Raw genomic sequence first — 16,179 nt, forward strand, 5'->3', positions numbered from 1 at the left:
CACCCGGTGGCAGAGGTAGTGACGTACTTATGTGCAGCAGCAATGAATCACTGGGAGACAATGCCCCTCTCTTAGCCTGAGCTGTTTGCAGATGCACTGAATACAACACAGATCAATCGGGAAACTGCTTTGGAATCATTAGTGTGGTGCAATATGCAGAAACAAAGACAGTCCTGCAGATTGCACCAAAAGTGAGTCTGCAACTATACTGATGGTTTCCCAAAACGTTTAGTCTGCTAATTATTCATCATTATTGCATTGTGGCACTTAAGTGTTGTCAAGTTGATTTTAAGGAGCAGTCACATTAGTTTGTTATTTAATAAGGAATATTTTTGTCATGCAAAGCACATTTAAATCTGAATCTGGACACACAATTCTGAAAATGAGGAATGAGCAGGAAAAAAAAACAATCACAAATCTCCTGACTTAATACTCAGTCTTTCACTTATTTTGAGTGCTTTTCCTCTTATAGTCCAAGAACATCCGCAATAATCTGGAAGTAACTCATTCAATGAAAATGCCAGCAGGTGTGGCACCTATAGGACCATTCGGGTAGACGCTCGTGCACGCGCGCGCACACTCACATATGACTCATCTCATCTAAACTAAAGCACTTTGTCAGAGGCGTCCATTCACGTTACACCCATACAAGAACGCGCACTCAATCTCAGCTTGGAGCGCGACACTTGCAGTGGGGTTGGCTATATAAGTCCATTCAGCGTCTACTCTTAAGGTAACTATATACTTTCTTCAAAGAAGTGAAGGAGGGCGGCATCTCGCCAACTACCTGGCAACCTACACGGCTGTAGGCTACTGGACCACTGCTAAAGGCTGAAGGTATGAAAAGCTTCATTTGTTTCATCCATATTGTCAGTGTTTGTCTCCATGCCTTGTTTGGCACTTGCATTTTCTCATTTTCTCGACACAACTTAACTCCAAATAAATCTGATGGAACACATCTTGCGCTCTGGTTTCACAAACGTTTTAACAAACGTACTTAGGCTACAGATCAGCAGGTGGATATTTGTCCTTAGTTGTTGCATTGTATTTTTGAACTTGGTTTTCTTTTATAGAGCTGGAAGCAAATGCATATAGTAGGCAACAATACTCAAACTTTATCCATATCCAGAGCCAAATATCCAACCTCTTTTTACGCGCAAACTATTCCACACAAGCCTGCGTTAAGGCGATGCATGTTTTTAGTGCGTAAATTACTTATTACGCAGCACATTTCAGATTAGAACTGGGATTGAAAATACACACATAACATGACAGGCATTTGTTTTCCTTCTCAGATTCCTGTTGATATCCTGACATGAAGCTCAATTTATTTGGTACCACCGTGATTCTGCTAGTTGCCTTCTTACCCCGCTACGAATGTCGGGCTATTGAGAGCCCTGGCGGTGCCCTGCGCGTCCCAGCTCCCCAAACCCAAAACTCCCAGCAGCAGCAGCAGCAGTCTGGTCCCATCCTGGAGCGGCTTGGAGAGGAGTATTTCATCCGACTGGGCAACGGGGACTCTAACTCTTTCCCATCATCGTCCATGTATCCCGGCGGATCACCTGCCATCTACAACAGAGCATTGCAACTCCAGCTGACGCGGCGTCTTTTACAAGGGAAAGTTGGGAACATCAGGGCGCTCATAAGCAGCTTCGGAGACCGCGGGGACGAGTCGATGGAGAGGGGAAGGAGGTCCGAGGACCCGCCGATATCCCTGGATCTGACCTTCCACCTGCTCCGGGAGATGATGGAGATGTCCAGGGCGGAACAGCTGGCCCAGCAAGCGCAAAGTAACAGAAGAATGATGGAGCTCTTCGGGAAATGAAGACCACTTTCCATTCCGCCAAAGATCTCCTTTCCTCCTTTCTTTTCTTTTCTTTTGTTGCATTTTTACCATCAGCACAAAACATGCTCTGTACAATATAGTGCTGCTTTATCACTCTGTTATTTATAGCTTTAACCTCAAACTATGGAGCGTAAACGGGCTTGACTTATAATGATCCGATTGCCATTTTAATGTTGGTGTCAAATCTGTAGAATTACACCGTTCTTCATGTTTGAGATGAAATACTTTTTAGTTAAAACATGAAATACTGCATTGAGAAAATTGGCATTATGTTTTAGATTATGAATCACTGTATTTATGTTTATGTTTGTTAATAAACTTATGTGCAACCAGTCATTTTCTGTTGTGCAAGAGAACATCTTATATCTATATTTTTAATAAAAAATTAAAAGCAATGCTTACACTTCTCTGTGGATATCCTTACATATGAGTTAATAATAACTCCAATGAAAACTAACTAGTCCCCATTACTTGAACTACTAATCTGATTAACATACTGTCCTAATGTTTCCCAACATATAGATTAGTAATCTTAACACTGGAGAAATTGAATTTAGGTTTACTGGTTCAAGGTAAAAAAGCAAACAGTTAGTCAGAGACAACACAAATGGCCACTGCATGTTGAGTCTTGCCTGCACAAATATTGATTGATAGAGAAACGTTTTTCCAACTGATTATCCAGCCGGATCATCAAAATCTTTAGTGGTGTAACCATGGCATTGCTGTCAAGCCAAATTGTGGGTTAACACCATGCCTCCTCTCTAACGCAGACAAAAAGAGCTGTAACAACAAACAAAAAATGACCAAAGATGTATAAAAGGATGATGTAAGAGTGCCTGCAGTCATGCAGGTGAACATTCATTCTCCTAAACATTTAATCCTTAAGAAGCACGTCTTATAGGGAAGCACAGACAGCTGAGAGATGCGACACTGATGCTACTGCTACTGAGTGTGAAAGACACTGTGTGCATGTTTGTCCATGTGTATGTGTATGTGTATGTGCGTGATGTGCTGATCCTTGACCCACAGTGTCAGGGTAAACTAAACAAGAGCTGTGGGTGTGAGTCATCCTATTCTGTTCAGCCCACTAAGCAACTTGGGGCTTAGTGCTGTACTGAGCCCATTTGTAAAGGATCCAACTCAATCACACAATAATTAGATGGGACTCAGTGGTGGACTAACTGAATAGTGGAATCACAGCAAGGTGAGACCATTGCATGGCAGCAAACAGACAACTGGTGGCCTGAGGCTCGCTGCAGTCTGACATGTACATTAGGTCGTGGGCAGGAATGGTCACAACCATTCTGTAGAGAAGGATCTAACAACTGTCTGAGGTATATAAATGGCACTAATGCCTTTTCTAGATGGATTTCCTTTGACAGAAATAAATGGGGAAAGAGTGTGAAGAAGAGATAAAGGGAGGATGAAAGAGAAAAATAAGTCTTTTTCCATCACACATGGGCACACACAGACACACCAAACGGGTAGGGTGTTACACATAATTTCATTGGTAATTCAGTCCAGGCGTAAACCTGATGTACAGCGACAAATGTGGTAGTAAAATGAAACTAAAGAAAAGCTGTATTTTTAGTTAATCTGGTATCAACCAAGACTTATTTGTGCAATTCTGTTTTAATGACACATAATGTATAATATACCACAATATGGCAAAATGTGATGTTTTGTCCATAATAGGAAAATATACCTGTGTTACACAACAAAGAACACAACATATAATACAGGCTGCTGGGTGAATGAAATACTGAAATGTCACAGTGATAGTTTTTTACTCTACTACCCTACTCATAAAGTTATATTGGTCATAAAAAAGTATACGACAGGGAGGAAAACTGATGGCCTCTTTTCATGCTTCCTAATGATAGTAGTTTAAGCAGTGAGTCGCAAAAGGTCAGTTACATAAAAATCTGTGAGCAACTCTGAATTCTGGAAATAACCAATAGACACCCATAACCTGTCTGTCTTTATGTATGTTAAAAAAAACAACTAAAGGAGGAACCAGAATGTGTATTTTATCAGACACAAAAAAAGATCAGTCAGTATGCAGTGATACACAATCACAACGAAAGAGAGAGAAGAGAATTTAAACTTCTGTCTTCCTTTAGATCTACCTCAGCAACTCCGACTTTCCCTTTGGCCCAGATCTAAATCCGTCTATCTGTTCCCCGATCTGGGAGAAAAAGTATCACAACTGACCTGAAATCAACATCTAGGAGCAAAACCTATCCTGCTCCAGGTTTGGGTGTTGGCTGGGGCCAGTGGTTGACAGCTAGGTCGAGGCAACACTCTTGACTGCGCTTGGGGATGAGTTAATCTGCTGGGGGGCAGAAGGTTGGATAGAGACAGTGCCTCCCAAAACAGTCTGGGCCACATCTTCTTCCTCAGCGCCTGCTTCTCCATCCTCATCCTCTTCATCCTCGTCTTCATCATCTGTAGAGAGGGTAGAAAATAAAAGTCAAGATTACTACAACTCGGAGAAGTAAGCAGTAAATTGCTGCCATCGCCAACTCCGCTCCTTCACCTTGGATGAAGTCAATGCTGCGCAGGGCCTTGCACTCTTTCTTGAACTCGATGTTGTAATGATCCATATTCTCATAGCCGCGCTCAACTTTTTCCAAGTGTGCTGTGCTGGATGCTTCAGCAATCCTGAGTGCAGAAGGGGTAATTAGCATATTTATGGGGGGAAAGAAATCACCATCAGACAATGTAACACTTTTATATTGTCAGTCTGTGATTTTCAGCACATTCCACAAGTTATTCTGAGATGCCACAGCTAAAGACAATGATTTGTTACATTTCACAGAATTACTTTCAGCAGCTCCACGAGAGCAGGTGTGACCTTGCTGCATTAGGCTGCTGGTGCACCAGTGTAGGTGCAGATGTAAATTTGATAAATCACTCACAAACCCAAAAAGGGCAGCAAAAAAACCCCATACCCATTAATAGTTTTTAATAATGTTGAGTGAGAAAGGATTTTTCCCTTTAAATGACAAAGTTATCTTTTTTACACGGCAAACATCCTGTTACCCATTGTCAGTGCAAACATGTACTCACTTTTTCAGGAGAGGCCTTGCGTTCTGAAAGAGACAAGACAAAGGAAGACAAAAGATGAAATACTGATAATTGTAACTGGTTTATGTTAAGTTTGTGCCAAAATGTTGAACCCCATTCAGTGTGACCTGTAGAAATAAAGCCATTTCCGGTTCCTCCATAGTCTGGATCCCCTTCTCCACAATCTTACAGCTCTCCTCCAGATGGTCTCCGTACTGCCGGGTCAGGCCTCGGACATAGTTCACCTTCTCTTCCTGTTCGGCCGTCACCTTCTGGCTCATCTGCCTCTTCTTATCCTCCAGGATGGAGTACAGCTGGTCAAACTTCTCACACACTAGCGTCTTCTGCCTCCGACCATTCTCCTATACATGCATGAGTGAGAGACACGGGGAGACACACACATGCGGAAATATGAATCATTCATCACAGTCTTGCGGATGAGAAATGTAGAGTTTGTAAATGCAAGGGTACAATAGAGTTTAGAATATTCAACACCAAAGATCAAACCAAAGGAAATGAGTTTAATTCAGTTGTTGTTTTCTCTGTACGGTCGTGTAAATACTGTAAACTACTATGTTCTGGCTCGCCTGTCTTCCGCCCATCCTGTAGTGCCATATGTGCAGGGAGGACAGTGGAGCTCATTCTGCATGTCTGTCCTGAGTCACACCAATGAGGGTGACACATGGGGGACTGGAACTATTCCAGCTTCCTCCCTACTATGACCAACTGTGGCACGTGAACCATAGGAAATCTGTCTGTTCTCCCCCCATCAATTACACTGCTCGTTTTAATGCCAATGGCCCGGAGGCAGAACGGCATGCCCTGCTAAGTGCATGTAGGGGAAATCATGGAAAAGCGAGAGGAAGACAGACCGTGAATTTCCCCGTCTCCGCCTTGCTATCTAAATCTCACAGACAGATAAAAGCAGGGAGAGTGACGGTGACAAGGACACATTACATTTGTTTGTACTGTGCAGGTGAGTGCAGGTGCATTAGTGTGCACGCAGAGCGAGGCTTGCTGCGTGAGTGAGCGGCCAGGCGCAGCAGCAGTCAGACACTGACCTCTATGACACGACAGGCTTCCTCGAGCTGACTAACGATGCCTTGCATCCTGTCGTTGTTACCAACCATCATGGCGATCCCGTCACTCAGCTCTGTCTGGGGGGCAAGGACATGGAACAGTAAACACCTGAGATCAAGTGAATCAAAATTAAACACATCTATCTATCCATCTATCTATCTATCTATCTAGCTAGCTAGCTAGCTATCGACCTATTGACCTATCTTTCTTGCTTGCGCTGTCTTTCTCCCCAATAATCTCATGATTGATAATATTCGCAACCACCATGAGTGTTTCAGGCCTCACCTTCTTTGTCTGGTAGATGCTGGTGATGGCTGCCACCTCGCAGTCTTTGTGAGCTCCGAATACCTTACACATAGAGCATGTGGGCACACCATGGGTCACACAGTAGATGTTGATCTTTTCGTCCTCATGAACATCACACATGGGTGTTTCTTCCTTTCTCTCTGGCGCTGGCTTGCTGTTGTTGCGGTTTAAAGAAAACGGGGGTATATTCCTGTCAGGCTGTTCATTACAGTGATATTGATGTGACATGTAGTGTCAGTTTGATAATGTCACAGGTACACATCTCCACAGCATCAATAGTTTATTGATGATTCATCAATCTTGCCTTGCCATGCACATGGACTGTCAGCACTGTAATCAATACATCATTACACTCTGCACTATACAGGTGTTTCTACTTTTTTATAAATAACTCATACATTGTCAGGTCGATTTATTCCAAAAGTCAGTTCCAGATATCAGTAAATTAAAATTTCACTTGGCTACCTAAAATAATGCCAAAAATCTTGATCCAGTATGAGGTTGAGTACCCTGGGTGTATGAGTGCTGTTAATCTTGTGTCATACTACCCTTTTGGCTATACAGCCAACTCCTCAGATTAGGGAAATCATCTGTGTAGATTGATGACTACAATTACAAACATCCTGTCATCCACTCCAGCTCTCTGACTCAGAAGCCACTGGCACAAATGCCACACCTGCAACTACGGTTCCTGCTATCACACCACCAGTTTATCCTTATTCTCCGTCTTGTCTATGCACTGCCCTCGGGGTTAAAGACAACTTTGACTGAAAACCAAAGCCTTTCTCTGAACTGCGAAGGCAAAAATGTAGTGAGGGGATCAGCATTTACCGTCTTCTATGAAGAGACAGTGAACAGATTACATCTGTGTATCTGATTTGACTCACCTGCTGGACTCCTGCTTGAACATGTCAATGATGTTCTCAACCAGCAGGTTCCTCTGCAGCCCGTACACACCATGTCTGTCTAGAACCACCTCGTGTCTGCAGGACGGGCATCGGAAGCGGCCACCAGATGTCAATGAGCCTCCTCTTGTTGGAAGGTATGGATTTGATGCCTGTAAACAGACACAATTCAAACCCTAAATTAGTAGTATGATGGCACCGGGTTTTAATATTTTCATCTCAGTTGCAGGGACTAACACCAAACAACTACTTGATTCAAGATCTAAATGTTTTCTGATTGTAGTGGTTTATTACATTCATAATATTTGTAAACATAGCCTTAAATGTTCATTTATGATTAGTTGTAACACTTAATGTGCTGATTTTCTGTCTAAAGCTCCTCAAATACACATGAGAATGTACAACTGTAACCGATGTCATCCAAATGTAGTTTATAAAAATATCTATGGTTCAAATGACATTGATTGTGAGCTGGACATGCGAGTGTATAACCACAGTGTTCCTCAAGATTATAAGTAATTTCCCCTTGATACTAAAAAATAAATCATTGGCATTTAGTTCAGTTGCTTACCTGGAAAATATCATTGGCACATTTTCTGCAGAGGTTGTGCTGGCAGGGTAGGATAACCACAGGCTTTGTAAACATTTCCAGGCATATGGGACAAATCAGCTGTTTCTCCAAGTTGTCCATGGTATTCATTTTTGACAAACACTTTAAGCAAGACCTAAAACACTACCAAAACTTAATTAGATAAGAACACTAAAACTGGTAACGTTAGTAAAGAGTCCTTCTTTGAAAGCAACCTACAGTGGGCCGTGTCAGGCTGAGGAGTAGGCCTGCTGTTCTTGTCCTGGTGGGTGTGGGCTCCTATCTCGCTGCTGTCAGTTCTGTTTTTAGCAGCTATTGGTGTCACGTCAAAGGTTGCCATTTTTACCCTGCCCATATTTGAAACTGAGCACAGCAGTACTGAACAGCTGCCTACCAGCCTCTACACTGCTATCAGAGGTGACTGGGTGTCTGTGCAGGGTATGTATGTGTTTTAGATGGGGTGAAGGCTTTCCGTCACATTTCAAAATAAGTTGTTGCATAGCTGTGATAAAAGGATTTCGAGGCTTCCAGAAATATTAGGGTTTAAGATGTATTATAAGCTATGGCAAGCTCCTAGCAATTAAATGTAACAGTATGCTTTAACCACAGTCACTGATGATGCTTGTATCTAGAAAAGGTATAGCCTATTAAATAGTCTTTAGATGTGCTAAACTAAGAAATGAGATGTCTTATGTTTACCCTGTTAAATGTAAGCAGGGTGCCTTAGCATTAAATGTTAACCTAATGCTAACTTTTTAAGCATGGCTTTCTGCTTTTAACTTTTCAGATAATCGTCAGACGTTGGCTGGCATCATCCTAGGTTGCCATCAAAAGCGACATCCATTGCTATGTTAGAACATTAGCTAACTAGCCAATCAGCTAACTACAATAGAAAGGGAACAGTGTTTTATAGCATAAAACAAATTGTTGCGTTAATGTAAGTTTCGTTCAGTGGCTAAGATAATAGATCTTTGCACATGGACAGCTAGCTTACCAACCATGAGATTTGTGACCAAACTTGCTTGTAACTTATTCGACTATGAAGGTTTTATTGGAGCAAAACAACTGGCACCTGTGACAGTGGAATTTGTAGTTGAACAAAAGGGCCACGCATGGATCAGTAAATTTAACACAGAAAAATACTAGGATTTGCATACTTATAGATTTTTTTCTCTCCCACAAACACAGTAGTTGCACCTTCTCAAATTCTTAATTGCACCTCTGCATTTGTGCACAAATCACATTCTACAGATAACAAATTAAGAAACTTATACCCTTAAATTTTTGCTACAGTTGTTGCAGTGAATAAGTTGCAAATATCAAAAATGTGAAGTAAGGACAAAATGTGCACATCCGCAAATCAGTATGTGAATTCCCGCAAAGAGAGTTGCACACCTGTAGAATAAAAATGTCTTCTAGTGTAGCCTATGAGCGCAGCAAATGTCTCAGTGAAGTCAAAGCTCATTTGTGCCTGCAGAGACGAGGGGGGGCATTATTCAGAGACCAGAGAACCCTTTCGGCCAATCAAAGGGCGCCGTTTCGCGTGTTTCCTTTATCCTAGCCGATCCAGGATCCAACCCTCTCACTTGAGATGAAACCACTCCCACACATGTATGATGAAATACTCGACAGTATATGACAGCTACAGTAGCTCCACCAGGAAAGTGACCCGTAAAGAAAAACAAATTAAAATCAAAAGAATAGGGGCGACTATTCGTAAAACATACATTGGAGAATGCGGGCATCGATCCCGCTACCTCTCGCATGCTAAGCGAGCGCTCTACCATTTGAGCTAATTCCCCTCGATGCGGTGAAGGAGATTTCATAATTATTTGAAAGTGAATATGCTAAACGTCACATCCTTCATCTGGAATATCATTGGAATGTAGGGTTTCTGGATGTTGACGCTGCAGTACCTCGTATAAATATCACGGTAGTGTAGCGTTTTACGGAAAGATAGTAGGACACTAGCTAACGTCAACAAGCACGTAAGTTAACTGTATCTGCTCGATTAACGTATCTGTAACATTACATGAAAGCCACTGGATCAGTATGACCGCGATTCTTTGCCCAAGTCAAAATAATTTCAGCTAGAGGGACTCGACTTTGCACAAACTAGAGCGAAACTGCATTCGTCCGCTTCTGTACATAAATTTACCTTGTATGCATTGTTAAGGATGTAACTTATCCATAGCCCATTATTATATAATTGGACTATTTACTTGTAACGTCAGACCCTAATAAAACAATAGTGTACGAGTTGGAAAAGCAGCTCCCTTCGATAGCTCAGTTGGTAGAGCGGAGGACTGTAGTGGGAAAATGACATGGATATCCTTAGGTCGCTGGTTCGAATCCGGCTCGAAGGAGGGATCTTTTTTTTTCTCTTTTTTTTAACCCCCACAATGCAATGCGTTTCTGTCCAATGGCAGCGTAATTAGAAAACGCCCTGAACTGTAATTATATCGGTTTTCCTATTTACTTCTTCACAAATAAACCAGGAGTGTGTCTTTCTTTAGAGCCTCATTCCTCACCTCGCAGTATTGAGTGTTCATTGGCTGAAAGTGACTTCAATAAAAATAATAAAATATGATAATGAAAATAATGAAAGTATTACAAATAACTCTAAAGCAACTTCTATGTGTGTGACACTAAATGCAAATATGAACTATCTTGTTTGGAAGACGTGGAAATCTAGTTTCTAACATATTGCTATTTTTTTGTTCTTCTGATTATAGATTTTGAGAAGGAGCTGTAAACATCCTGATTACTAATAGCCACAACAATCTTCTGTCCTCTGAACCCTGAAACAATGACATCTGTAGAAAGGATGAGTAGATATTATTTTTTTCACTCTTACACAAGAAGGTTACATTACAAATGTTCAGCACCGCTTTGACTACTGTGGAGGTCTCATCAGTAAGCATAAATGTTCTGCATTGTTGATATGCATGTTAAATGAAAAAGACCACACCTGCGCGCACTCTGTTCAAGAGGGAGTTTGAAGGTGATTGTTTTATGTCTGATTTGTACTAGTGATGAAACCAAAAATGTATTGTTACCTGAAAAATATGTTGTTTGCCCACCAACTAGAGAGCATAGAGGAGGCGTTGACATTTTTCTGCCCATACTGTTCAGCTGCAACTTATGCAGGGAGCTGGTTGTAGATTTCTCCTCAAAGATTTCTTCTGATGGTGGAGTCTGTACATACATCGGATGGCATAGTTATGATCCTTGAAACTTTTTGGGGTTCCCAGGATTGTTGGTAGGATATTTGAAAGCTTGATTTCTGGAGAAAGAAACTGCAAAGATCAAGGGTGTTTTATTGCACAGCATGGTTAGTATTGATTGAAATAACACTGATTTGGCTGGCAGTTTTGTCCAAAGCGACTTAAAAATGTTCTCTACACACATCAGAAGCAATCTGGGGTCAGTGCTCATGGATAAAGACAGGAGGAGCCCAGGATCAAACTACGATTAATGGATGACCCTTTAAACCATCAGAGCTTCTGCCTCACGTAGTAGCACCATTACTCAGGTTTTCAGTTATTGAGCTGTTCACTATCCATTAAATGTCATCATTCTTGTGGGGTTTTAAGGTGATTGTTACATTTTAAGATATGTCTGTCACGCTCTGCCGGTTGGCCATCCTTTGTGTTGCACTTTTGTGTTCAGTTAGTGTTATTTTGGTCTGTTGGGTTTTGGGGGTCTGTCTTGTCTTTTGTCTAGTGTTCGGTAACCCTTGTCATGTCTGTTACCCCAGTGATCGCTCTGCATGTCTGTCTCTGTTTTCCCCTGCTCTCTCTCTCTCTCTCTCCCTACCTGTGCCTCGTTAGCCTCATGTCTTTCACCTGTGTTGCTCCCGCCCTGCTCGTTAGTCCCTGTGTATATATACCTGGTGTTTCTGTCTCGTCTTTGTCTGGTCATTGTTCATGTTTCCCCCCCGGTCTGTTGTGTGTGTACTCTCTGCCTGCCTGTAACCGTCCTGTCTTGTCTTGTCCTGTCTTGTCTTGTCTTGTCTTGTCTTGTCTTGTCTTGTCTCGTCTCCCTGTACTTTTGGATTTCTGTTATTCAGCCACTCACCTGTAAGTGTGCTCGCTTTTGGTTATATTAAAACCCTTTGTTGAACTATACCTGCTCCGCTGTGTGTCCTGCGTTTGGGTCCTCCAACCTGCCTCCACACCACGATCGTGACAGAATGACCGGACCAATTAAGAGCCCAGCAGACACTCTAACTGAGGAACAGACTGACGTGCTGAGGGAGCTTCTGATGCTGAGGAATATGTGGTATGGGGCTAGTCATGTTAGCCATAAGGCAGCTATCATGTCCCTTGCCTGGAAGAGCCTGGCTGCTCAGCCAGGAGCAGCAGACTCTCTCCCTGGGTGGGTTTGTGACTTCCTCCACACCTCAGCCGATCCCCTAGCCTATGGCCTGATAGCCTGGAGGCTAGGCTTTCCCCCGGAGTCGTCCTTTGAAGGGAGTCGCCTAGCCATCTTTTCGGGTTCCCGTGGTGGTCATCGGAGGTGACCAGGTCACCATCAGCGACCCGTCGGCAACCAACCTGTCCCCCGGCTTGCTAGAACGGCTAGCTGCCTGCCTGATTCCCGGCCCGCTAGCGCTGCTAGCTCCACATCAGACCTGCCTGATTCCCGGCCCGCTAGCGCTGCTAGCTCCACATCAGACCTGCCTGATTCCCGGCCCGCTAGCGCTGCTAGCTCCACATCAGACCTGCCTGATTCCCGGCCCGCTAGCGCTGCTAGCCGCCTGCCTGATCCCTGGCCTACTCCTGCTCCCAGGTCTCACTCGGTGGTCCAGCCGACTCCTGTTCCCTGTGCTCCGTTGGTGGTCCAGCCGATTCCTGTTCCTAGTGCTCCGTCGGTGGTCCAACCAGCACCTGCTTCCCCGGTGGCCCAGCCGACTCCTGTTCCCTCGTCGGTGGTCCGACCAACACCAGCTTCGTTGGTAGCCCAGCCGACTCCCGTTCCTAGAGCTCCGTTGGTGGTCCGACCGGCACCTGCTTCGCCGGTGGCCCAGCCGACTCCCGTTCCTCGTGTCGGGTCCATGGTCCCCAGCCCAGCTGTCCAGTCGGTGGTCGGACCGACTCCAGCTCCTTGTGTCCGGTCCATGGTCCTCAGCCCAGCTGTCTCGCCGGTGGTCCTCAGCCCAGCTGTGCCTCCAGAGCACCCAAGCTTTGGGTGCCGACCTCCGGAGAGGTCTTGAGGTCTTGCCGTCGGCCTCCTGCTCGGCCCCCAGTGGGTTTGCTGCCCACCTGAACTGTTTTGCCCTCCTGGTCTGCTCGGTCGACCTCCGGGTCTGCCTCCTGAACTTTTGTTCACCTCTGGCCACCCGGGATGGCCTCCTGAACTGTGTTTTCCCCCTGATTTGCTCGGCCTGTCGGGTCGTCCTCCGGGACGGCTCCCAGAACTGTTTTGTCCCCTTGGCCTGCTTGTGCGACCTCCCGAACTCTGTCGCCCCCTTGCCTTGCCCTCTGGCCACCCACCTGAGCGTTCCTGGTCTGGCCCTCCTCCTGTCCTCCCTCCGCCCACCCTGGCTCGACCTGTCCTCCCTCCGCCCACCCTGGGCCGGCTTGTGCCTTGTTTTTGTGCTGTTTTGGATTTTGTTGACCGCGTGGAGACGCTCGTCGGTGGGGGGGTACTGTCACGCTCTGCCGGTTGGCCATCCTTTGTGTTGCACTTTTGTGTTTAGTTAGTGTTATTTTGGTCTGTTGGGTTTTGGGGGTCTGTCTTGTCTTTCGTCTAGTGTTCGGTAACCCTTGTCATGTCTGTTACCCCAGTGATCTCGCTCTCGCGCGCTCTCTCTCGCGCTCTCTCTCGCGCTCTCTCTCTCGTCGCTCCATTCTCTTTTTACCGTTTTCCGGAGGTCGCTTTGGTTAATTTCTCTGATCAGAATTGAAATTCTCAAAACTACTTGTTCAACCTCCACATCATCTAGTCACTTGTGCACATCACCCAAAACATCAAGGCACAAGTTCCTTGCATAAGTCACTACATGCAAAATGGTTGAATACGTTGATGCAGTTTTGTCCATTGGGCTATGCAGTGCTGTAAAACATTCTTGTCTTTTTCTTTTCTGTATCCCAATGACATGCTCTGTCAACAAATTACAGTACAACCAGTAATAGTGTAACAATCTCTTGCAATTGTTACTTTGTACTGTTGAAATTGATGTATATGCCATACTGAAAAAGTACAGCCTGGTGCATTTTCAATCGTTATCATCAAAACCTTAGCTATAGTTTACATCAAAAAATACTTACAGAGTGACACATGGACTTTTTTTATTCTTAGGGCCCTTACATGTTCACTGACTTAAATACTTACTTTTTGAGAGAAGGACTATGGATTTTGGGCAAGTTACAGGCTTTTGCAAATGTAAAGGATGGTTTGAGAAATGTACCATAGCGACTAAAAAAAAAACTGTAAGGCCACACTCACACAATGCCTTTCACACAGGCACATCAGAGTCAGTGAGTCATATTTAAACATTTTAAACAGATGTTATCACTGAAAATGAATGAATGTCATTCTCCAGCCCCCCTCTCTCTTTTTCTGTTTCAACTGTGGTCCATCCAGGGAAGACATACCACAGGATGGGAACGACAGCTGTAAAGACACTGTAAGCGTGCATCAAGTTAACACCTTACAGGTGAGAATTCTGTCTTAGAAATATAGAATAACAATTAAAACATTAGTGAAAAAATATCTACATTTATATCCTACTCTTAACTGTAAATTTTGTGATTATTTGTAACTCTGTGTTAAATATAGCAGACTTACAGACTTACTTATCTTTTTCCTATAATCTACTACAAATAATGTTTTCTTATTACTTTGTGAAGCTGTGGGCACACAACTTCATTCAGTATTAATTAGTAGTCTTTAAAAGGTTGATTACATATTCAGTAACAACACGAAAGGACTGCTTAAATGCTCACCATTTAGATTGGCTCCTGAAAGTGAATTCAAATGAGAGCAATTAAGAAGATGTTATGGGTTGTGTCTTTGTGATTAAAGTGACTTCATAATTTTTTAGCCATTACTGTCTGACTCATAACATTGCAGTGCCGGTTGGTAAAATGCAATAAAGATTGACAAATTAAGAGCAGTATGAAGAAAAGCCAGAGTCACTGTGCTGTGAGTTTTGAGACCAGGGGCTGCCAGCTTGGTGTGACTGTATCTTGCTCAGTGGTGGTACATAGAGTTTTGATTATATAGGGCCTTCAGGTATACTGTCGAGGCTGAAGAATGCACAAGGGAGGTATTATACACATGTATTCACTCACAACTGCACACATAAAGGTCTACAAACTCATAATCAAGACAAATGTATATTTGGGACCAGAAAACGGAGCAGAGCAAAGTGTGCCATCTGTTCTTTTGCATGAATATTTCAGTTAGGTGGAAGTCATATTGTATTCATACAGATGGTAGCAGTCACTGCCTGTGATTGAAAAGGTCTTCGTAAGCATTCTCAGAAAATGTCTAGATTTGCTTTTTCACATTTGTCCTGAAAAGACCCACTGAGATGAAATTCTTCACCTCAAAACATCAATTAGGGTGTGATCAGGGATGGAAAAAGTACGAACATACCCCAATGAACTACAAATACTGTCACCTTACTGCAAATGTAATGCTATAGAAAGATAACTTGTAATGACTAGTACAAATCTTCTAGTAATTTTAAAGTTATATCTGAATCATTGTGGACTATCTAGGGATGAATGTTAATAAGTAAATCAAGGTACTGTTACAGTTTTTCTCAGTCGCTTTGGTGCATTTCTCGAATCATCCTTAACATTTGCAAAACAGTAAGTGCATTTCTCAAAACAGGCAGTACAAATGGCACAACACAGTGGATTACCTGCAAAAGCCCATAACTTCCTCAAAATCCTTAGTCTATCTCTAAAAGCAAATCTTTATGTCACTGAACTTGTCAGTGCCATCAGAACGACAAGTCCTTGTGTCTTGTTTATGAACAAGCAAGTCAAAATGTTTAGCCATCTTGTCAATATAACAGTGTACTCTGTAAGTATTTTCGGATGTACATTTTGGCTAAGATTTTGATGATAATGATTTGACAGAGCATGTCATTGTAAGAAGAAAAGAAAGAGACAGGACTGTTGCATGGGATACACCCCTTTGGCTGACGTTCTGGTCTGTTGTATCACAGATTCTCTTCCACATCACAACAGATATCTTCATCAATTCAGGACACATTTACAAAAAAATTCAAATAGACATGTATAGAATGTCTATCTATATATTCATATATATGGAAGCCCTAATCAAATGTTTTTTTACTCATCATTTTCTCGTGATTTCGAGATAACCCTAATGGTAATTGTAGTGTGGTTTGTTGTATTGTT

At 43.1% G+C, this 16,179-nt stretch overlaps 2 protein-coding genes and 2 non-coding genes across 4 annotated transcripts; 2 read left to right on the top strand and 2 right to left on the bottom strand.

Moving 5' to 3' along the window:
• The first annotated feature begins 648 nt into the window (after positions 1-648).
• On the top strand, positions 649-2,224 carry crhb (corticotropin releasing hormone b). Its single transcript, XM_038714539.1, has 2 exons — positions 649-837; positions 1,296-2,224. The coding sequence occupies exon 2, from the start codon at positions 1,316-1,318 to the stop codon at positions 1,823-1,825; it is 510 nt and encodes a 169-aa protein (XP_038570467.1). The 5' UTR covers positions 649-837; positions 1,296-1,315; the 3' UTR covers positions 1,826-2,224.
• Positions 2,225-3,331: 1,107 nt separating this feature from the next.
• On the bottom strand, positions 3,332-9,175 carry trim55b (tripartite motif containing 55b). The gene is made up of 8 exons (XM_038727813.1): positions 7,778-9,175; positions 7,189-7,358; positions 6,281-6,455; positions 5,977-6,072; positions 5,044-5,277; positions 4,919-4,941; positions 4,386-4,510; positions 3,332-4,294 (listed from the first exon to the last, which is right to left on the bottom strand). Exons 1-8 carry the CDS (start codon positions 7,904-7,906, stop codon positions 4,134-4,136), a joined length of 1,113 nt encoding a protein of 370 aa, XP_038583741.1. The 5' UTR covers positions 7,907-9,175; the 3' UTR covers positions 3,332-4,133.
• A 349-nt stretch (positions 9,176-9,524) lies between these two features.
• Positions 9,525-9,597, bottom strand: trnaa-agc. Its single transcript has one exon. It is a non-coding gene; the product is annotated as a tRNA-Ala (tRNA).
• A 473-nt stretch (positions 9,598-10,070) lies between these two features.
• Positions 10,071-10,161, top strand: trnay-gua. The gene is given in 2 exon segments: positions 10,071-10,107; positions 10,126-10,161. It is a non-coding gene; the product is annotated as a tRNA-Tyr (tRNA).
• Positions 10,162-16,179: the final 6,018 nt, after the last annotated feature.

The sequence above is a fragment of the Micropterus salmoides genome, unplaced genomic scaffold (genome assembly GCF_014851395.1).
Source record: "Micropterus salmoides isolate LMB-PRFRI ecotype aquatic unplaced genomic scaffold, ASM1485139v1 Ms_hic_scaffold_1, whole genome shotgun sequence".
Classification (NCBI taxonomy): Eukaryota; Metazoa; Chordata; class Actinopteri; order Centrarchiformes; family Centrarchidae; genus Micropterus; species Micropterus salmoides.